This window comes from Eriocheir sinensis, chromosome 18 (assembly GCF_024679095.1).
Source record: "Eriocheir sinensis breed Jianghai 21 chromosome 18, ASM2467909v1, whole genome shotgun sequence".
NCBI classification, from domain to species: domain Eukaryota; kingdom Metazoa; phylum Arthropoda; class Malacostraca; order Decapoda; family Varunidae; genus Eriocheir; species Eriocheir sinensis.
Genome location: NC_066526.1, coordinates 10602504 through 10625960, shown reverse-complemented (window position 1 = coordinate 10625960; position 23457 = coordinate 10602504). Strand labels below are relative to the sequence as shown.

Sequence of the window (23457 nt, the reverse complement as noted above, 5' to 3'; positions counted from 1 at the left end):
AACCATGGAGGCAAGGGATTTGGTTGGTTTCCTTGCTTATATATAGGTGAGCGTATACGTACGATTGATTGATTGATATACGTGCATCTACAGAGTGATTATTAACTTCCGAACCTCGATAATTGTAACATACAGCTCTCAGACATCCGCCATCCAGTCTGCTTTTGCATGCATGGGAAGGCAAAAGGTGGATGAACTCTATCCCCGAACACAAACTCATACTGCGCAGTCTTACACCGTCTCAAGAATTCCCAGCAACCGGGGAGTTTAAACAGAAATTACATTCTATGCTGCTTACATGGGAAGGAAAAAAGTGGATGAACTCTGTCCCCCAACACAAACTCATACTGCGTAGTCCTTATACACCATCTCAAGAGTTACCAGCAACCGCGGAGTTTAAGAAGAAAATATATACGTTCGATGCTGTTTACATATAGGCCTATATGGGAAGGAAACAAGTGGATAAACTCTATCCCCCAGTTTAACGTAGTCCTTATACACCATCTCAAGAATTCCCAGCAACTGAGGAGTTTAAGAAGAAATTACGTTCTTGTTGCATGCATGGGTGACTCAAACTGCGCAGTCTGTAGGCCTACACTATCTCATGGGCTCTGTCAGCGGAAGGATCGAGTTAAAACAGAAATTACGTATTGTTGCATGCGAAGGAAAAAGGTGGATGAAGTCTATCACCCAACACAAACTCAAAATGCGCAGTCTTATCACCATCTTAAGAATTCCTAGCAGTGGAGGGATTTAAAACAGAAATTATGTCATCTACTCTATGTTGCATTCACGGGAAGACACAAGAAGGGGACGAATTCTATCCCCTAATATAAACTCATACTGCAAAGTCTTTACATCTATCTGTGGGAGCTCAACAATTACAGCAATAAGGGAAGGAGTATTAATAGGGATTGTGAAGCCCTACGTACAGCAGTACTCTAGCTTACGCCCCTTTCCTTGCAGGTTGGAGAGCTAAAATTAGGACTTGGAGTAATGCAATGACTACCAATATATATATATATATATATATATATATATATATATATATATATATATATATATATATATATATATATATATATATATATATATATATATATAGCTTCCTCCTGTATGAATAGAAATGACAATATGAAGAAAATATTACCTAGTTTTCTGAGAGAGATATTACACACACACACACACACACACACACACACACATTTATACATAAGACTCCCATGATGGTCCTTCCTACCTACAAAAACTGAATAGATGCATTTCAAAATAAATGTATAAGATATATGCCACTGATACAGGCAGGGGCTTGAAAACACTATTATAAGGAATGTCAATAACTTTCTTCATGAACCTCTGATCTACTGATGTGTGATGCTTTCCATGGCTAAGATTTTCAGTAACATTATCAGCATTTGTGTATCTTGCCATTTATTTAAAAACAGACAGACCATCTCAAGCATCTTTCTTTGTCAGAGTATAATGAAATGACCCAGGGAAAGGTCATGGCTATGGCAACTCACTGAAATATTCATGCATAAACTATCCATGACATATTGGGCAGGTGACATTCAGCCTAGTAGGGCCATCATTGGCCCTGCAGCAGCTCCTATCTATTCAACGGAGAAATAAGTCTATCTGTGTTTGCAGCTGGCAGGAAACCATGAACAGCTGGGCAGGGAGAGCATGGGCCACAGGAAGTCAGGTTGATAATAAAGCTTAAGTTAAAAACAAAACATGAGTATTTTGACCCCCACCACAGGACCATGACATCATCCTAACGTGAATAGAACATCCAGTAGTAGAAGCTCTGACCATTTTGTTAAGTTCTACACCCAAGATTTAGTATAGATAGTACAATCATTACTTTTAAGAGGGTATCAGGAGGGTGGATAGCATCAACCCTATTCTACAAGAAGTATTTTTAAGTATATCAACAATCAAGGTTTTCATTAAGTAAAAGTATTAATGAAAAGCAAGAGGGATCCACAGAGGAATCAGGTTTTCATAGAAGCAGCCATGGGTGGTGTGAGGACTGAAGCCATATATTAAGACACCCAGTTGATGGAGGTGCATGTTATATATATTGACTACATAAGTGAAAATTGTTTGGACAAGAATAAGGGTATAGAGATATAAGAGTAAGAACTAGAAGGGATAATATAGAGTTGACAGGACTGGCAAAACTTACAAATAGAAAAAATAGTGCTATCTATAAATGCATGTTATTTATACTGACAAGATATGTAAGATTTGTTTGGACTAGAATAAGAGTACAAAGATATGAGTAAGAACTAGACAGTGTTAAGATGGAGTTGACATCACTGACAAAATTTACGGTCAATAGCCTAGGAAATTTGTTATCTGAAAGTGCATGTTATTTATAGTAACTACATATGTAAGAACGTTTTGGAGAACAGTGAGAGTAGAAAGATAAAGAGTAAAAACTAAAAGGGATGAGATGGAGTTAACAGAATTGACAAAACTTACTAACAACAGGGAAGTTATTGCTATCCATAAGTTCAACATGGACAAGTTGAAAGTTACCAGGAGATGAAGTAAAGAAAGCTTTGAATAGGCAAAGCTTAAGAAGATTGCCCATCTGCAGCCCTATACAAAGAGTCAGGTAATTTGATGCTTAATAAGCATGCTCTAATATATACAAAATGAATGCAGAGTCACAGAGTTCCTAGAGCCTGGAGGTATCTTTGCTGTGTACACTTCCTGCTTCTTCATGATGCTGGGGAGGCTGTGTGGGCATAAGGGTGGGTGTACACATCCTTCCTGGCCCTCAGTAGTTGTGGCTGCGTGGCTGTGATTGGCATGGGCAGATGAGAAAAAGAGGAGGAGGTAACATCTGAAGGGAGGCGGTAGTCAAAGGCGCTTTAGACTGTATCTCTTGTGTATTAGGTCCTTACTTATGCACAGGTATATTTTCTAGTGATTTATTTAACTGACACTGATATGATGGTGATGTCATCGTATGGTTTGTCAGTCTTGGGGTTGGTCTTGACGTTGGAAATGTTCTGCACAACCTCCATTCCCCGGATGACTCGTCCAAACACAGTGTGCTTGTTGTCTAGCCACGGCTGGAAAATAAAGACAAGAAAGTGATGATAAAATTTAAACTAAAGTAGCTAACATGGCTAACACACAGCTATTGCAACTTTTATAATGAAAACATCAATTTCAGCCACTGTTTGCATTGGCGAAGTCCCATTTTACGAGAATAATAAATGGGTATATTTGTGAAAGAAAAAACTTACTGTAGGAATAACTGTGATGAAATATTGCGATCCATTGGTGTTGGGCCCGGCATTGGCCATACTGAGGGTGTAGGGGCGGTCGTGGCGAAGGGACGGGTGGAACTCATCCTCAAACTCCCCGCCCCAGATGCTCTCCCCACCAACACCAGTTCCTGCAGGAGTAAGGGTCATTTAATAGACCAGGGTTGTTTGATTTAAATAAGTTACCGTACTATGTTATAGGTTACTATGGGTCTTGACTCAGAAAATTCATATATGCTTCCTAACTGATGAGACTTTCTATACAACAAAGTGAAGTCATTATTTATTGATTTATTCCATAAGGTACTGGCTATCATGTGTTTGAAGATACCCTAAAATAAACCTAACATAAACCAAAACAAACACAATAGGTTTTGACTTAGAAAATTCATATATGTTTCCTTACTAATGAGACTCTCAATACAAAAAAGTGAGGTCATTCTTTGTTGATTTATACCATAAGGGGCTGGCTATCATATGTTTGAAGACACACTAAACTTAACCTAACATAACCTATCAAAACCAAAACAAATACTTTACATCTTTACTCAGAAAATTCATATATGCTTCCTTACTAATGAGACCTTCTACACAACAAATTGAGGTCATTCTTTGTTGATTTGTACCATAAGGGGCTGGCTATCATGTGTCTGAAGATACCCTAAACTTAACCTAACATAACCTATCAAAACCAAAACAAATACTTTACATCTTTTCTCAGAAAATCCATATATGTTTCCTTACTAATGAGACTTTCTATACAACAAAGTGAGGTCATTCTTTGTTGATTTATACTATAAGGGTCTGGCTATCATGTGTTTGAAGATACCCTAAACTTGGTGCTTGGTGCCTAAAACAAAACAGCTGGATATGACTAACTAATTTAAACTTGAAAGTCACAACCTTAACTTAAATTGAGCTTTAACCCCAACAAAGGAATGATGACAATGACTTCTACAGTACATATACTGACACCTACCCAGTGGATCTCCTGTCTGGATCATGAACTGCTTGATAACACGATGAAACAGGTGGCCGTTGTAATAGCCATTCTTGACATGCACACAGAAGTTCTCCACAGTCTTGGGACACTCCTTAGGGAAGAGCTTCACCGTTATGTCCCCAAGTGAGGTGTGAAGAACAGCAGTCTCGTACAAACGTTGTCCACCTGTAACAAATGATCCCTGGTTAGAGGCTGAAATATTTGAGACATAACAAATAACTCTACTGTTATTTTTCCCTTAGTGATATTAACCCCTTGACTGTGGATTTCCCACAAGAAGACATCACCAAGCTACAGGAATGGAACAAAAAGTGGCTGCTACAATCAATGAAGAAAAATGTAAAAGTCCTGCATCTTGGGAGGGGATATCCAGCATACCAATACCACATGGGAAACACTCCACAATCCACCACAAAGGCAGAGAAAGACTTGGGAGTATATGTTACCAGGCTACCAGGGAAAGCCAAATCCGTGCCAATCGCAGCGGATCGGTTAACATTAGGCAAGTGGTAGCTAGGATGGGCAGGGTTTAGCTGATAGGCAATGCCCCACAGTGTACGCCACCACTGATTGATTGATATGTAATTATGAGAACATGGAGGGACATATAAGAGAGAGCAGCAAAGAACAGACAGGTAAAAAGTGCACAGGAGAGTTATAAAAGGAAGTGTGAGTAGTTGGGTAAAGAAAGGTATATGGAGTAGCATTATCCTTCCAACTATGTCAAATGCATCAGATATAGACATATAATAAAGGACAGCAATCATGAATACATACAGTGGAAGAGAGATATAGAAAGTAATGGAGATGTTCATGAAAGTTCGGGTATGTATGGATCTAACAGCAAAAGGAGTGGACTGTGGAGTGTCTGAATGGATGAAATGTGGTATACTCTGACATGGTTTAGACATGCAGTAAAAACTGATGAGAATGAGTTTGCAAAAAGACTGTATGAGGGCAGGATTGAGTGAGAGGGTATCAGGGGGAGACCACCAGTAGAATGGATATATAGAGAGGATGAGTATTGGAGAGAGAGAGTTGGCAAGCAAGAGATTGAATGTCCTAGAAAGGAATGCGGAAACATGGGTAACCGGAGGTGCTTCTGCTGTGGCCACCCCTCTGAGGGACGATCCTATGAGGAGAGAGGGAAGCAGACTCATAGCACATCCAGCACCATAAGGGAAAATAAGGACTTTAAATAAGAAGAAGAGAATATGATATGGCAGCAGAGACATAGAGAGATAGAGAGAGAGAGAGAATTCTTGAAATATTCCTCCAGTCTTCAGCCAGTTTGTTACCTCCTTGTTCTGTGGCAGCAATGATATCTTCCTTCGAAGGCTTCTCATTGAAGACGTCTCGGTCTGTGTCCACACTCTTGGTGTCGGTGGCATCTCGTTTCGTGAAGAGGTAAAAACGGTTCTTGCGGAAGGCTGTGGCCACAAGGGTTGGGTCAGCCTTGATGGAGTCCAAGGCAGGGTTTTCTGAAGCCTCCATCTCCATTGTGAGGGCACCTTTGTTCTTCTTTACTTTACCCTGAAAAATAAGTCAGTCATAACATCAACAAGATCCAATACATGTATACATTACTCTTAAAATACATAACATATTTAACCCGGTAGCAGCGGGGATCATGTTTCTTAACCCTCTCGTGCACAGTAGGTTTCCAGTATGTTTCTCTTCCACTCACCATGCATCTCTTAGGCCCGACCAGCCTTTTTTTGCCGCCGCGAAACTCTATTTTCCAGTACGTATTTTACCATCACAGATATATCGTACCCCAATAAATTTGGTATCAATGGCTTCATAAAGACTTATACTAGAACATGCACAAATAAAAATAGAGGAAAAAATATATATAATCAACAGAAACTCGTTTCAAGTCTCCGTATAGAGTATTGTAGACAATAAATCCTAAGTATCAACTCTTCCCCACTTGCTATCTGGAAATTTTGTGGGCCAACTTTTTTAGCTGAATATATGTTTCAAAGCGGAATTTAGTGAGAATTCTTATGGTATCCTCAAAATCTTCATACGCCTATTAGTTCCTGAGTTACACCAAGAAAACTGTATTTTTTCCTCTCCCGTCAGAGTAGGCTAACAACTAAAAATCGCTCCACGCTCCTCATTTACGCTCCTTAGAAAGGTTGCCATATGTTACCATTAAGAAACTTATCCCAACAAATGACACTCCAGATTTGACTCACTTCCACTGAAAACTTAATTTTTAATCAATTTTTTAACTTTTATGACGCGTTTCGCGTCATCGTGCGCCAGGACCTTTTACCTTTGATGACGCGAAATGCGTCATTGTGCGCGAGAGGGTTAATGGTCCCCCTAAGTGAGAAAAATGAGAAAAAAATCATCACTCACACAAACTATTTCATAATATATATCAAAGCATTTGTGATCAGATTACATATCATCTATTTTTCAGGGGGTTTATATCATGGCACAAATTTGTCCCGTCGCTGCTACACGGTAAAGCCACAAATTTGTCCCGCCGCTGCTACAGGGTTAATATACATATTCCTATGCATGTGGATAGAATAAAAAGTCTGTAGTTTACTGTATGAAGTATAAAAATACTTAAATGGAAGTAACTCATATGATACATAAGGCTAAGGTTGGGAACCAAGCTTTCCCTGAATTACTCTTGCCTAGAACATTGTCAAAATGGCCACATGGCCTTTGATGATTCCCTATCTAAACTGTGTGAGAAGGAAGGTCGCTTTGACTGCTGCTGATTATATTCAGTGCAGTTTTGGTGTAAGAAGATTCTTGTACTGTTGAAATCATAATGAAAACATTCGCTATCTGGTTCTTTAGCATTGTGCAACAGACAGGAACTACACATTACTGAACACAAACCTGGAAGAGTGCAAGGTTCAACAGTCTTAAGTTCTCAGGCTTGCCAATTGTTCGAACCAGCCGGTTGTTGTAAAGGTTGACAATCTTCACTCCCAGCATGGTGGCATACAGCAGGAAGTAGCCGCTCTCATCATACAGGATATTGCACACTCCCAAGGCGCCGCCTTTCTCCACGTCTCGCTCAACAGCCAACCTGATGAAAACAAGTAAAAGAAATATTTATTTTACACACAAAAAAAAAAAAAGTTAACATTGGCCTTGCCTGATCCATTATAAGACTTAAATTCACATATTTTTACTTATAAACTGGAATATAAAGAAAGAATGCCAACAACATATTCACCTTCTCCCAAACTCCATATTTGGAATCTGCTGCTTCTGCTGCTGCAGCTCAATGTAATGCTGGAGACTCTCATCAAACACTCGGGTGAGTTTGCCGGTCAGGAACTTGAAGACCCTTACCTAAAAACAAAGCCCAAGTGTACAGAGGAGCCAGCAATATAAAAAGTAAACTCAATGTGGAATACATTGACATGGAAACCTGTCAATTTTCTTGAAAAAGTTTAAAAACAATTACCGTGTATATATCTAAACAGAACATGACTTGTGGAGTCTTACTGTTTATGCCTGATAGGTAAGTGATGAAAAAATAATCATGGAAATGTGTATTTATGTATTCCTCCAAGAAAAGTAAAAGTGGGTTCTTCGATAGCAAACAAGATATATAAAAGGAAACTTCACAGTGAGGAATAATGAGTAAATGATTGTAAATTGAGTATGATAAAAATTTAGCTTTCATATGCTACCCAAGCGCTATCAGTCCTGGAAACAGGATTCAAGTTTTCTCTTGTGGCCTTACTTTTGAATGAAATATCAGATATGAACACAGATGTATTAAAGAGACAACCAACTTACAACTCAGCCAAAAAGCATATATCTCAAAACAATTCTGTTACTCTAAAACAAAATGATGTAAGGCAAAATCACATTACTACTCCAAGCTCACCTTCTTGTCATCACCAATGGTGGCAAACTGTTGTCCGTTGGGTGATATGGTGATGCATCGCGGAAACGTCTTGTTCTTCACAAACTCAAACAGATCTGTGTCTAATTTTGACTCAAAACTGACACAAGTTGGCGTCTGGAAATCTTTCTTTGAGCCACACCAGTACTCAATCATCCCAATTTCATCAGAGGAAATGACAATATCATACTTGGGGTTGTACTGAAATATAAAGAAAGTATATCAATTACTAAGGCCTTACCAGTATTACATATCAACATAGATTTCAATTTCAGCAACCTCTACACCTTCACAGTAATGTCTATCGTAAAGCATAATAGTCCATCACAAGAGTGTAATGTACCTTTATGATTGACACAGGCTTGGTGTGGATGGAGTCCAGCACGTGGAGGGGCGTGTTTGTACCATGCCCGTCAAATATGTAGATTTTTGTGCTTTCAGCGTCCGCCACAGCTATGGTGTGTTGTGGGTCTGACACAGGGTGGATCCACTCACCAGTAGATGGAGTGAAATCCAGCTTAAGCATGTTTATCATGTCTGTAAAGTAATAAAAAAGTAAACCAACTCTGTTTCCTTCATTAAAAGCCAAGTTTTCCTGGAAGAGGAGAAACCACATGTTATCAGCTGCTCAGTGAAATGGGGCAAGACGTCCACACGTTCTGGTGCTTGGACACCAATCTTGAAATGGTCACAGTATCATCACTCAAACTGTGATGTCCTACAAACAAATAATGGCCTGAGGTAGTCAGCTGGATGAAGTCAACCTATTTAATTAATTCTACAATACAAACCTGTTGCATTCAAATCTATAAATCTCTGTTCCTGCATCTCTCTTTATCCATCTTTGTCTATTATGATCCACATTTGCACTCCTAATCAGAATCCCTAATGTATACTCTTTTCAAAACTTTTGCCCCCTATGTCCTTACCACTTTCAATTAACCTATATGAAAAACAATACCATATAATCATTTAGACTCCCGGTTCAGAGTATATGTGTATATATATAAAGGTCCTATACCATGCACATACATCACAAACTGATTATTAAAAACTTGAGCAAATTCCCACAAGGGCTCACCAAAGTTTTCCACATCAAAGACTTTGAGAGCCTTGTCGTTGGAGAGGGAGACCAGCCTGGTGCCGGAGTAGTTTGCCGCCAGGTGCTGCACATTCCCAAGGTGGGCACGGAAATGCTTCACAAACTCTACTCCCTCTTCCTGCTTCTTCCAAAACTTTATGTGGCCATCACAACTTCCAGTGATGATGAAGTCAGTTCTTTGGATAACAATACAGTAATTTTACAATATAATCTTTACTTATTATTATTATTTCATAATATCCTCATTATTTACTAATCACAATACAACTAAGCATCACATACCATAACAAGAACTCTAATGAAGAATTTGTTAACAGAGCATCTATCTATATTTCACCTCCAATAAGCCAGAACAGTACAGTGCGTCTTACTTGGTGACCACGACATGTGTGACGGTGTCCCGGTGCATGTAGCTCTTCTCATAGTATTCAGCAGCGGGCAGGTTCTCCAGGTACATCTGTTCATGCTCCAGCACTGACCAGGAAAAAGAAAAAAGGTTAAGTTAGTAGGTGCCTCCGTGGTGCAGTGGTAAGCATCCCTACCTAAAAATCTGCAGACCTGGGTTCAAATCCCGGCCTGGGCAGTCTCCATGCAGCCTACCCAGCTGTTCATCCTCCCTTTCAGCCTGATTGATAAATGAACACCTGAGAAAACCTGGGGAAGGTAAACTGTGGTAATCTGGCCATGTGTTCCCTGAGTGTATGCCTCTGACCAGATTCAGACAGCCTTGGACCTTGGCCTGGACACAAAGGAATGACGTTTTATCCTCCCACTCAAGAATTTTAAGCCGTTGCCCGCGTGACAGGAGCATTTATCAGGAAAACTACTGAAGGCTGAGTGTGAGGAGTGTTGATCAAGACCAGTGACACCTCAGGAAGGTTGGTGTGGTTATATTTCAGATTTGTTTTACCTAGTCTACTTAGCTTTGTCTACAGGCCCATTACTCACTGCAACAGAGGTCCACGTTATCGGCATCCACAGATAATGGAATTCTACAAAGAGGTTTCAGGCCCCAGTCCGTCGCCATCGCAGTGCTCCACAGGGCCGCCAACATTATAACAGTAATATTAGCATCGAAAGTTGTCCTCAATACTCATGTTTGTAACGTCGTAGGATTTAGTGAACAAGTGAGTCTTCAGCGCTTTCTTGAAGATTGCCATAGTGCCACTGTTCTTAACATGAGTGAGCGAGTAATCGTGGCTGTGAGCGGATGTGTCGCGTCTTGCTCCGTGTGGAAAGTGCTGTGTCGACATGGCAGGCAAAACCAAGGCCCTGTAGGATTTGTGTTATGTTTGTAACACAAATCCAACCCATAATAGACAAAATCCAACCCATAATAGACAAAATTAAAGAGTGGCCAAAAGAGAGGTCAATTTTAGACTCTAGACAACACTAACACTGTGCCAACTCCCAAATCTTTGTCTCAGCCTATTCCTTCATGTCTCACCTTTTATTTTCTTTGCCTTGGGTTCTGGCGCCGCTTCATCAGGCCTGGGACCGATCCACTCATCGTCATCCTCCTCCTCTGCCTCCTCGTGCGGCCTCTTGGTGTCACTCATGATTATCCTTCCTCCTCTTCTTCTTCTTCGCTTTGTACCGCTTCGTAGGTCCTCCTCTTCTGCTTCTTCGCTTTGTACTGCTTCTTAGGTCCTCCTCTTCTTGTGCTTCTTCTTCTTCCCTTGCCCGGGGCTGGTTAGGCCATGGGACCACGGCCTTTATAGCCCCGGAGGTACAGGATACTTGCTGCTGTGGTTGTAGTGAAGATGGGTCCCGGGGTGGGGGCTAGATTCTGTCAAGCTGTCTAGATTTCTGTTGGAAATGAATTGTGAGGCTCCTCCCGGCGGGTAAATAATTATACCGTCCCCTTCTCGAGACCAAACCACATGCGGCCATACTCAAGGACGGTTTTAGATTCATATTTCAGCTTGAATTCCTTCCTATTTTCTGCTCTTATCTGGATCTTGATCTGGGTTAATATTGCGTTCTCTTCCCTTTGCCCCATTCCCTCCCTCCTGAGCGGCCTTTTTGTATTTTTTATCTCTTTCTCGATCTCTCTGGCGTTTTTATTTATTTTTATTTCATTACAGCGTCATCTTGTCTATTTTCTGCTCTTAATATCCCTGTTCTCTTATATTTCCTTGCTCCTATTCCTTCCTGAGCGTCTCTCTCTCTCTCTCTCTCTCTCTCTCTCTCTCTCTCTCTCTCTCTCTCTCTCTCTCTCTCTCTCTCTGTGTTTAATAATAACTTTTCGGTGTTTAATAATAACAGTCTTCCTCTCGCTACCACCAACACCAGTACTATTGTAAATCTCGAGCATGCATTACCTAATTTTGAAATAACAACCGATGAAGTCCTTAAAGCTCTCCATTCACTTAAAACAAATAAAAGTCCTGGACCTGACAAAGTATATCCAACTCTGCTGAAAGAAACAAAGAGCGAAATACTCTCCTCCCTCACAACCGTATTCAGTATGTCCTTGCGACAAGGCATCGTCCCTTCAGATTGGAAAAAGGCTAACGTGACACCGATTTTCAAGAAAGGAGACAAAAAAGTACCAGGTAATTACAGGCCCATTAGTCTAACTTCGGTTGTAGGTAAGCTACTTGAGGGCATAATTAGAGACAAAATTGTGAGTTACCTTGAAAGCCACTCATTGATTGGGGACTCACAACATGGCTTCCGAAACAAAAGATCCTGCCTATCAAACCTATTAACCTTTTATAACGACCTCTTCACTGTTTATGACGTAACCAAATCACTGGACGTAGTCTATCTTGATTTCCAGAAAGCGTTTGATAAAGTCCCGCATCATAAATTACTTTACAAATTAAAGCAAATAGGTATTGACGGTCAAGTAAACCAATGGATCGCGAATTGGTTGAGCAACAGACAACAAAGAGTAGTGATTGACGGATTTAACTCAGAGTGGGCGCCTGTCACTAGTGGCGTCCCTCAGGGCTCGGTCCTTGGCCCAGTGCTCTTCATTATTTACATCAACGACGTGGATGTTGGACTCAATAACCGCATTAGTAAATTTGCAGACGACACAAAGATTGGTAACTCGGTTCTCACTGACGAAGACAGGCAAAGCCTCCAAGAGGATTTGCACAAAATTTCAGCTTGGTCAGATAAATGGGAGATGCCCTTTAACGTAGACAAGTGCCAGGTCCTTCAAGCTGGAACGAGGAATAAGAAGTTCGAATATGAAATGCGCGGCGTTAAACTCAAAAGCGTTCAATGCGTCAAAGACTTGGGGGTCAAAATCGCGTCAAACCTCAAATTCTCACAGCAATGCATCGATGCAGCAAATAAAGCGAACAGAATGTTGGGCTTCATTAAAAGAAACTTTTTATTCAAGAATAAAGATGTAATACTCCCGCTCTACAACAGTTTAGTCAGACCCCACTTGGAATATGCGGTACAGTTTTGGTCTCCCCACCATGCAAAGGATATTGCTAAATTAGAAGGTGTTCAGCGTCGGGCAACGAAAATGATCCCTTCCTTGCGCAACAAATCCTACGAAGAAAGGCTTTCTACCCTTAACATGTTCTCTCTTGAGAAACGTCGCCTCCGAGGAAAAGTGATCGAATGTTTTAAAATACTTAATGGTTTCACGAATGTAGACAGATCAACATTGTTTATGATCGATGACACTTTGCGCACGAGGAACAATGGCGTAAAACTCAGATGTAGACAAGTAAATTCAGACTGCACCAAATTTTTCTTCACCAACGTTGTAGTGCGAGAATGGAATAAGCTTCCACCATCAGTGGTCCAGTGTAACACGATTGACTCCTTCAAAAATAAGCTCGACCGTCACTTCCTTCAACATAATATCAACTAGAGTAGAAATGCAACGTTTTGGAGTCTTCTGATTAATGTAAAATCACTTAGGTTTAAGGACAGACCACCAAGTCTGGACCATGGGGTCTGTGTGGTCTGATTTTCTATGTAAATCTATGTAAATCTCTCTCTCTCTCTCTCTCTCTCTCTCTCTCTCTCTCTCTCTCTCTCTCTCTCTCTCTCTCTCTCTCTCTCTCTCTCTCTCTCTCTCTCTCTCCGGACGGGCTCTTTCTGGGCGGGCTTTTTTGTTTTCCCTGAGCGAGCTTTTTTATTTTAATTCTTTTTGTCCATGAACTGTTTCCTCCACCTGTAATTAAATCAATAAAATATGCCATGTAGCCTTCCTTTTTTTCTCGTATACTATTCTCTTGCTGAAATTTCTTACCATCATCATCATCATCCGCCTGAATCATTGCATTGCAGGATAGGCCTAGAATATTTTTGGCTTCAAAGTGTTTCCATTCGTTTCTGTCCTGTCTCTCTCTTTTTCATTTTTATGTAAACGTTCCGTAGGCTTCTTAAAACTAAGGCTGAAACAACTTGCATGTGGGAATAGACAAGAATAAGTTTGATCTTATTTCACACTCACCATTCATAGTGAAGTCTCGCTTGAATGGCCTTCCTTTAGGTGGGTTTTTTTTTTATATCTATATCAGTTATTTCCCAGTATGTCACCCTTTTTCTCCGTCCATTGTCCTCTCTCTTCCATAATAAAATATGTCCTGACCAGCGTGATTTCTTGATATTGATCACCTTTATTATATGTCATCCACTTTTGTCTGTTCTCTTGTCTATATTCAGCATTTTTATCCAGTATAGTTAAACCCAGCCGCGTTAGCGAGATGGTATATGCTTGCAGTTCGATGTGGAAATAAGAAAAAAAATCAAGCATATCATAATTAGTGATAACATGGTCACGCCTTCTGATCAAGAATTCTAGTTATCCTCAAGAGCTGTTGCCTTACAAGCAGGAAAGCTTTAAGATAACATCTAATTCCAAGGGAAATCTAGCACAGAAATCTCCTCTGCCTTGAGATATTCTCTGTTAGACAGAAATCACGGCAGTGTTCAGGGTCACGCTATGCCATTCAGTACTTGCAGAGTAAACTGAAGCAGCTTTGTCTTTGAGCCTTGGTTAGATAGAGGAGACTCCTATATTTCTAGGTTGAAGTTTTCCTCATGCACTGAATATATCACAGAACTTATATTAATTCATCTCTAATCTTTATTAGAGTTTACCACTGCGTATTTGTTGCTCTTATTGTATAATAAAAATTATCAAGGCTTGACAAACAAAAGGCCTTGAATTACATAACGTCAAGGCAGAGACACGCCAGTCCTCGTCGACGGACCGACTCTGTCGGCTAGATTTCGATCATCGATAGAGTCGGTCTGTCGGCACCCTGCTACGGGCCGCCATTATTGCTAAGAACACGGTTCTCTTGACCCATGGTGAATCACAGAAATAAGGGAGAGTCGAGTGCTGAGGGTCCGGGAACTCAAGATCAAGTGTCATCAGCGAAAACGCAGTGTCTAGAGAGAAGGCCGTTTTCCTGTACATAAAAAGGGAAAGCGAAAACATCTATGCCAACAGTTTGTATATGTTATATATGTAGTGTGTATATATCATATACAGCTGTAATATTGTTGATGTCTATCTTTTTCATAATCTTGACTCAACATACAAAAAATTGATACGTCATACTATCTAATAAGTCGTATAAAAATGTGAAAGCATATGAAGTCATTTAATTTGAAAAATTTTCTAACATTTTAATGTGAAGCATCTCAGATACTGATAAGATGATGAATGAGTAATTTTACTTATTATGTGATCATAATGATTTTTAGTAATTACATACCATACCATACAATGGTTTTCTTGTTTTTTTCCGTTCTTCCACTTCCACCACCTCTCTCTCTCTCTCTCTCTCTCTCTCTCTCTCTCTCTCTCTCTCTCTCTCTCTCTCCACCTCTGGATTTCCTATGACGTCACGGTGAAGGTGCGCGGAGGGGGTGTGCCTAAACTACCTTATAGTATTCCTTTTACCTTGATTGCTAAGCCCGTGCTCCCCCGCGCAGGGAGGGAAGATTTTTACCCTCTAAACGGGCCGTCTTCGGACAAGGGCCCGTTCCCCTAGTGATATATAGCACGGCCTCTGATGTCCTCCAGCTTCTCCTCAGCCGGGCTCAGTGCGCCACATCCTTTCTCTTATAAACATAATAATAAAAATATTCACCATATAAATTATTGCAGATGTATGGATGGCTTTTGATAGTTTATTTAAGTTAGTGCCTACATACGCAGTCATACATCAAGGAAGACACAGCTCCTTGTTTTATATATCATCAGAGCATAAATAAGATCACCAACCATTGATCCAGGGGTTAACTTATAACTTCCACAGGAACTCCCCTGTCTCAGTTTAAAACAGGGGCAAAGTTTATTGCTATACAAATCTTAGGTGAGTATAAATAAGTGTACTTTTCTATTTTTCGCTAATAGAAACGACCCTCATTTTCACACTATCACTTTACAGGAACACCCAGACTCGGCTCCTCTCGTCAGGCACTCACTCGCAGCTCCATCAACGCTCCATAGAGTATAAACACACTTTTTACCTTCCTCTCATATACACAACACAGCCCCCTCGCCGCCACACGCTGCACCGTCCCGGCAGGCACAGCGCAAGGCACTGGTGACATAGGAATCAGGGTCAAAGGAACATTGGAACATAACAGTGAGGTCCACCGCTTGCTAACTGAACTGGTGGCCAAATTCTTCTATCTGCAGTCTTTGTTCACGTTCATGATTTTCTTTACTTCTCATCACCGATTGGAAATTATTTGGTGCCATACCGGAAACTTTAATGATCACTACACATGCGCCGCTGACATGGTCTGCCCAGCACTGCAGACAGTCCTGACCTGTGGTACTGACACTACCATTGAGCAGCGATTCATGGACTTGAATCCTCAAGATTCGAGGTTCTTTGATGAAAAATATAAAGGGAGTGCTGGGTTGCCTACGCTGGAATGGACTCATTCAAACTTTGAAGATAAACTATGGTCAATAAAATAGCTATCTGCCTAGTACCCATAACAACCATATTAAAAATATATAATTACATCCTGGCTCTGTTATACAAGGCAAGGCCTTTGTGTGTGCGGCCGTCAGCACATCCCCGTCACGCCCCCGTCCCGGCGCCTCTCTAGTCGTCGGGCACGTGCAGGGGCGCGTGGGACACATCGCCGCTGCCCGTGTTGACCGCCACGCCGTTGATGGTCACCCGTGTAGGCGCGCTGATGGAGGTGATGTCCCGCGAGCCGAGGCCTTGCTCGCCCCCGGAGGCTGAACGGTGGCGGCGGGGCGGTACGGGAGGCGGCGCTTCCAGGGGCCCCGAGATGGTGAGCACAGAGCTGGGATCCTTGGAGGGCAGCGGGGCAGCCGCAGCCTTGGCCCACTGGCCGGTCTGGCGCTTGACCAGCCCCTTGAAGGCGTCCTTGGCCCAGTAGAAATAGACGATGAGGCCGAGCAGCACCACGATGATGAGCAGGAATGCCAGCGTGAGAGCCACCACGTGCCCCACATGGTTCGCCTCGTAGTCGGGCACCACCGTGGGCTTGCCCTCACGCCCGTCAACGTCCACCTCGTTGTAGTCTTCCTCGTCGTAGTCCGGCACGAAGCTCGGGGTGTCGTCCGCCGAGCCGTCCTCCTCCGTGATGGTGATGTCGGCACATGAGCGGAACTCCTCCTGAGGGCCGCAGCCCACGCCGCTGGTGCCGTTCTCACAGTGGCCCCAATTGTTGCCGGCCACGTACCGCCATCGCAAGACGCACTGCTTGCACGTCAGGCCCGCAGGCAGCCGGTACTTGGCGTAGAACTTTTTGGAGCCCGGCCCGGGGAAGTACCTGCATGGGAGCAGAAGTTATTGTTTGGGTGAGCTCGTAGTGTCTTGTCTCCATATATACATTTGACCAGCCAGTCTTTTAATTTGTCAACACTTAATATAGCAATCAGCTCTTCCTTTAATCCATTCCAAACGTCTTTACGTTACATTAAATTACGTAGTTACACACACACACACACACACACACACACACACACACACACACTTGGAGTCACCCTGGACAGCAAGCTGAGCTGGGGCAAGCACGTCACCACCATTATCAGGGCGGCTTCCTACAAACTTTTCATGCTGAGGCGCATGAAAGCACTGGGAGCCCCCAAAGGACGCTCAAGGACCTGTACACCACCTTCATCCTCCCCAGACTCCTCTATGCCTCTCCTGCTTGGACTTCCTCCATCACTAAGACCCAGCAACGCCAATTAGAGAGAGTGCAAAGGCGTGCTTGCAGACATATTCTGGGCAGTGCTTACACTAACTACGAGAATGCACTCACCCAGCTGAATCTGTCCACCCTACAGGACCGATACCAGACAAACCTAACCAAATTCGGCAAGTCCCTCCTCCACAACCCCCGTCATAGAGATCTACTCCCACCCGCCCTCCCTCCCCCCACTAGACCCACAAGACACCACAATATTCTCGTCCCGGTCAAAACTCGCACGGACAGATATCGGCTTAGTGCGATACCGACGCTTGTGAGGGTCATTAACACCTCCATGATCGCATGACCCCTCCACCCCAACACACACACACACACACACATCACCCTTCCCCACTTCCCCCATTACTCACCACATGAAACTCATTGTATGTTATTTTTGTGTATTTTCAGCCTTATGGCTGCCTACAAATGAATAAACCATTTACTATTATTATTATTATTATTATTATTATTACACACACACACACACACACACACACACACACACACACACCTGGTCCCGCTGCCGTCGGCCTTCTTCAGGATGTGTTGCTGGAGGCACTGCTCGGACACGGGTCGCAGCGGGTTGTTGTGGGGGCACACGTGGAACTCGAAGAAGCCTTTGTGGTTAGCGGTGAGCTCGACGCCCAGCACCACCGGACTGCTGTGCTTGTACTTCTTCACAATGACACCGCGGCCATACTTCCCGCCGCCCTCGTTATCCCGCGGCTGTGAGGAAAGAGGTTCATCGTGTGACTGAAAGCACTACGGTAGGGGCAAGGTAGAGTTGTTGAGGGTATGGTGCGTAGGGGGTAGGCGGAAGGTTAGAATAGATTAAACATTCACTAAATAGTTATATGAAGGTAAACAGTGTCTGATGTGTATGTGTCTGGGTTCCAGAATTGGTAACTTGTAGTATTTTAAATCTTCCGGCACGGCCTATTGCATGGTCTATAATGAAAATAATAGTAAAAATAATGAGAATTTTAAGAACGAGATCATGAACAAGAACAAGAACAAGGAGAGGGAACAGCAGCTGATACTAATATTAAGAACGATTGAATAAACTACTACTGCTACTACTACAATAGTGAATCCACGAGGAGCTGGCGGATTGGGGGGTTTCTGCTGGGGTCTCTCCTCCCATACTACTCTGCCACATCTCTTGTCTCCAATTGTGGGATTAAAGTCAAGGTGTTAAGTAGACCACCATTAGCCTCCTCCTCCTCCTCCTCCTCCTCTCCTCTCCTCTCTCTCTCTCTCTCTCTCTCTCTCTCTCTCTCTCTCTCTCTCTCTCTCTCTCTCTCTCTCTCTCTCTCTCTCCTCTTCTCTTCTCTTCTCTTCTCTTCTCTTCTCTTCTCTTCTCTTCTCTCTCTCTCTCTCTCTCTCTCTCTCTCTCTCTCTCTCTCTCTCTCTCTCTCTCTCTCTCTCTCTCTCTCTCTCTCTCTCCTTCGGGGACGAGAATACAGGCTGTCTTGGTGACCTGTTCGTCATGCACTCATGGTCCAGTTTGGCGCAGACTCTTTCAATAGTTCTTTCACTAACATTAGTGGCTCTTGCTGTTCTTGCAGTTACTCTTGTGAGTGGTATGATAAACCCTCTGTTGTTTTTTTAGTCTAAAAAGTACTTGTTTACATTGTAAATGAGTTCTTTCTCGTGGCTGTGCAGCCAACGACGTGGAGAGGCAGGGAGAGGGAGGGAGGGGAGAGGCAGAGGTGGGAGCGGGCCACCCATGGGCCCACCTGCTGACCCTTCCATAACCTTGAGAGAAGTGACCTGGGCTCTGGATGTGTAGAATGACAATGTTGGAATACAACGCTGTCAAGTGTCGTGGTATTTATACAAAATATTTGTTATTATCTTAAAAACAAAACAATCTCAACGCTATATGACCTTACTGGATTATCCAATTATTTAATTAAATTCATTTAAAGGTAGTAAATAGCTGACATATGAGAGGAAGCGAAAAGTGTTGAGAGTGTGTGGCAAGGTGCGGTGCGGGGCTGACCCGCACCTCTCACCCCCCAATCCGCCAGTTCCTCCTGGATTGACTATACTACTATACAGCACAACCATTGCATGTCGTCACGGAAGAAGGGAAAGTGAGTACCCGCGTTACGCACACAAAGCCAGGCAGAGGTGGCCCGAGGGAGCACCTGAGGTTACCTGGGGACGGGACTTACCTGGGGGAGGTGCCAGGGGTCGCCGCAAGGGCCACACTTGCCGCCGTTCTTCTGCCACTGGGTCGCATATCCCCCGCAGTAGATTTCATGGTCGTTGTAGTTGTGCGGTGTGTTGAAGCCATACCTGACGGACACATGGAGTCAGAATTATTCACCAAGCATTCATGACTTCACCACTTCTGTTTTCCTCCCTAGTATTTCCAGTAAGGCGTATAATGAGTCACCAAGCTTGTATGACATCAACATTTCTCCCTTTTCTCCTCCCTAGTGCGTGAATCAGTAATTGCCGGCGACGTCACCACTTTTTCCTCGCGCGTTTCCCGGTAAGAAAGAATCCAGAGAATGTTACTATCGGCGGGTGTGAATCAGCCACCCGGGAACACTTCAGGGTCAGTAGTCTTGGTGAAGGTGAGCAGCCCGGCACAGTGACCTAGTGTTGCCTCCAGTTCCTTATTACACGAGAAGACGCACTTTTTGCCTCTATCGCATATCTAGTTTGTGCATATCCGGGTGCCAATGACTTCCTGGATATGTATTGCCAGGAAAACTTTTATTATACGGCCATATTCTCGAACATATCTGGGCTTATATATACTCACATTTGGGAAGATTTTCGTAGAGGTTGTGTTAGTACTTCCATGGGTAGTTTTGTAAGCTTGGTGATAGAGGAAGGAGAGGATAACGAACTGGGGGAAAGGAGAGGATAAGGAAATGCAGAAATGGATGAAGGTAGGAAAGGAAGGAAGGGAATAAAGGAAAGAGACAAAGGAAGAGGAAAGATGAAGAGTGATACATGGCAACGATGGGAGGGAAAGGAGGATAACGAACCGGAGGAAAGGAGAGGATACAGAAATGCAGAAATGGAATAAAGGAAAGAGACAAAGCTCGTCAATCCCGGCTAATGTTCTCTGTTGGCTTGAAAAACAGTCGTAATGGGAGCCCGTTTAAAAATAGGGTCCTTAGAATTGTGGTCCTCAATCTTTTCACACCAGGGCCAAAATCTAATGTCAAAATAGATCGCGCTTTCTCCCATCAAAGAGATTCGTAACAAATAATCTTGAAACGATTGAGGACGATTTTGGGAGGGAATAGCGGTCCACGGGGAAGGGGAGGGAGGCAGAGGAGGGAGGGAGGGAGGAAGGAGGAAGGGGAAGGGAGGCGAGGTAGGAGTCGAGGAAGGTCCCGTTAGAGCCATCGCACTGGTGAGGAGGAGGAGGAGGAGGAGGAGGGGGATTGTGGGTCAGGCGAAATACCTCAGGAAAGCAACACAACACACAGAGGACAAGAATAGGAGAAGGAGAAGCAGGAGAAGGAGGAGGAGGAGAACATTTGGGTCAGGCGAAGCACCTCAGGGAAGCGACTCGAGTCCACACACAGAGGACTTTGAGAGGACAGGAGGAAGAGGAGGAGGAGGAGGAGAAGGAAGAGGACATATGGGTCAGGCGAAGCACCTCAGGAAAACGAATCCACACACACGGAAGCAAGTAAACAACCTCATGGAAGAAAAACAACTTGAAAAGAGGAACATGAAGTATACGTGACGCAATGACGTGTTGGGGAAAGAAAACATTTTAAGAACTAAACGAAAACTTGATATCTGTTTCCATGTAACTCGTAAAACTTTGATGGAAGCGAAGGGAGGAAGTAAAGGGGGTAATACGTTCACTTCTACACGTTCTCGCGGTTGATTAGAAGCGCTGAAGAAAAGGCAGGAATATATGTCTTAAAAACTAAACGGAAACTGATATCTTTCACGTCATCCTTATAACTTACGAGGGAGCGAAGGGAGGAGAAGGTAAGGGAAATACGATCACTTCTACACGTTCTTGCGGTTGTTTGGAAGTGAGGAAGAAAAGCAAACAAGATCATGTGTTCAAAACTATACGAAAACTCAAGATCTTTTACAAGTCATTGGTAAAACTTTGGTGGGAACGGAGGGAGGAGAAGGTAAGAGGGAAACACGAGTCAATTACGAGCGTTGGGTAATGCTTCTATATTGCGATCTTGCGGTGAAATGGAGGGCGTGGAACAAATTACAGGAATGCGTGTGTTTATTGTCCACTGTGGGAGTACTCGTGGGTCCTTATTAGAATTGTGGTCCTTAAACTTCTCACACCAGGGCCAAAATCTAATGTCAAAACAGATCGCGCTTTCTCCCATCAAAGAGATTCGTAACAAAAAACTTGAAACTATTGAGGACGATTCTGGGAGGGCATAGCGGTCCACGAGGCAGGGGAGGGAGGCAGAGGTGGGAGGGAGGGAGGGAGGTGTGTGCCTAGGGGAGTCTAAAAGAAAGAGAATAACAAGAAATGAAACAAACAAACAAACAAAACAAAAGACACGACGGCTGCAGAAATAAACAACAAAAAAAAAAGTGACGAAGACGTACAATATAAGTAAGGTGTTACGTCAAGAAAACAAAGAGGCAATACATCAACTACAGCAATAAAGTAACGTGACGTCAGCAGCAGATGCCCTCAACCTCGGGGGACTAATTGTTAGGTGAGGGGCCGACCAGCAGGTGTATGGGGGAAGGGTCCTCTCTCATGTTTTGGAATACCCCGGGGGAATTTTTACCTTATATGTGGTTTTGTTATTAAGTTCCAGCTAATACTTATATATTGTTCTTATTTTTCACCTTATATTTCGTCTCTTTTACTTTTTTTAATTCTTATATTCGATTGTATCTGTCTCCCTATCTGTCCATCTATCTATCTCTTTATTCAATTTTTACTTGTTTTTGTGTATATCTGTTTTACATCTTATTTCTTTTTTCCTTTTATCCTCCTTTTATTAATGTTCTATCTAATATTCTTTTTCAGTGACGGAGGAGAATAAAAAGGAAAGAAGAAAGGACAGGAAAGCAGTGGTGGTTACGTAAGTCATGATCTGAGTACAATAATTAGAGGGATAAGAAGTAGGAGAAGAAGAGGAGGAGGATAAGAAGATAAAGAAAGGATATAAGACATTGGTGATAGGCATGATGGAAGAGTACAGTAGTTACTTCAGTGAGAGATAATACGAAGGAAAGGAGAAAGTATAGGAGAGCAGTGATAGAGGAAGTTATAGAGAAGCAGACATTATTTACTTCAGTGGTAGAGAATTCAAGGGAGAGGAAGGGACAGGAGAAGGATAAGACTTGTATACTTCTTGTTATATAAGAGGACAAAAAGACTGCAGACGTGTGGCACCAGATGGACTTGTTTTTGCCCTAGCGAGAGCGTTTCGTGGTTCATTCCGTCCATCTGGTCTGGTCACCTTTATGATGTTGCGTAAGGAATTCTGCCCTAGCCTGCATGATATTTTGTCCTTTACCGTCGCTATCACCACCCTTATACCGCTACTTCCTACTCCTCCTCCTCCTCCTTTTCTCCTCCTTTTCTTGTATTGTTTTTCCTGTTCTTGTTCTCGTTTTTCTTCCTCCCCCTCCTAATACTTTTCTTGTTCTTGTCCTTCCTGTTCTTGTTCTTGTTATCGTTCTTTTTCTTCCTCCTCCTCCTCCTCCTCCTCCTCCTCCTCCTCCCATTAACTGAATAATGCAAAGGTAGGTAGCTGACTAGGTAGACCCCGGCGGTTATCGAATCACTGTTACACACACACACATACACACACACACACACACACACACACACACACACACACCACCAACAACAACAACAACAACAATAACAACAACAACTAAACAGACTTTGGAAATATTTGTTGAGAGCCGAAAGCACCCGAGAATAGGGTCCCAGGCTGTCTGAGGAGCGGCCGGGACAAGAACATTCCTCAGTCCCCATCGCTGAGCTTTCCCGGAAGGCATAAGGTCGCGA

At 42.9% G+C, this 23457-nt stretch overlaps 2 protein-coding genes across 3 annotated transcripts in view; both read right to left on the bottom strand.

Moving 5' to 3' along the window:
* Positions 1-2884: 2884 nt before the first annotated feature.
* On the bottom strand, positions 2885-11155 carry LOC127000291 (peptidylprolyl isomerase domain and WD repeat-containing protein 1-like). The gene is made up of 11 exons (XM_050863827.1): positions 10732-11155; positions 9656-9758; positions 9264-9460; positions 8526-8719; positions 8165-8383; positions 7502-7620; positions 7159-7351; positions 5589-5823; positions 4267-4455; positions 3267-3418; positions 2885-3089 (listed from the first exon to the last, which is right to left on the bottom strand). The coding sequence occupies exons 1-11, from the start codon at positions 10841-10843 to the stop codon at positions 2946-2948; spliced, it is 1857 nt and encodes a 618-aa protein (XP_050719784.1). The 5' UTR covers positions 10844-11155; the 3' UTR covers positions 2885-2945.
* A 4238-nt stretch (positions 11156-15393) lies between these two features.
* LOC127000290 (uncharacterized) overlaps positions 15394-23457 on the bottom strand; it is a 40644-nt gene continuing 32580 nt past the window's right edge. For both annotated transcript variants that reach the window (XM_050863825.1, XM_050863824.1), the window contains exons 3-5: positions 19643-19766; positions 17974-18188; positions 15394-17039 (exon numbers count right to left, since the gene is read on the bottom strand). In XM_050863825.1, coding sequence (XP_050719782.1) covers positions 16340-17039; positions 17974-18188; positions 19643-19766 — 1039 coding nt within the window. In that variant the 3' untranslated portion in view covers positions 15394-16339. The remainder of the gene's footprint in view (positions 17040-17973; positions 18189-19642; positions 19767-23457) is intronic.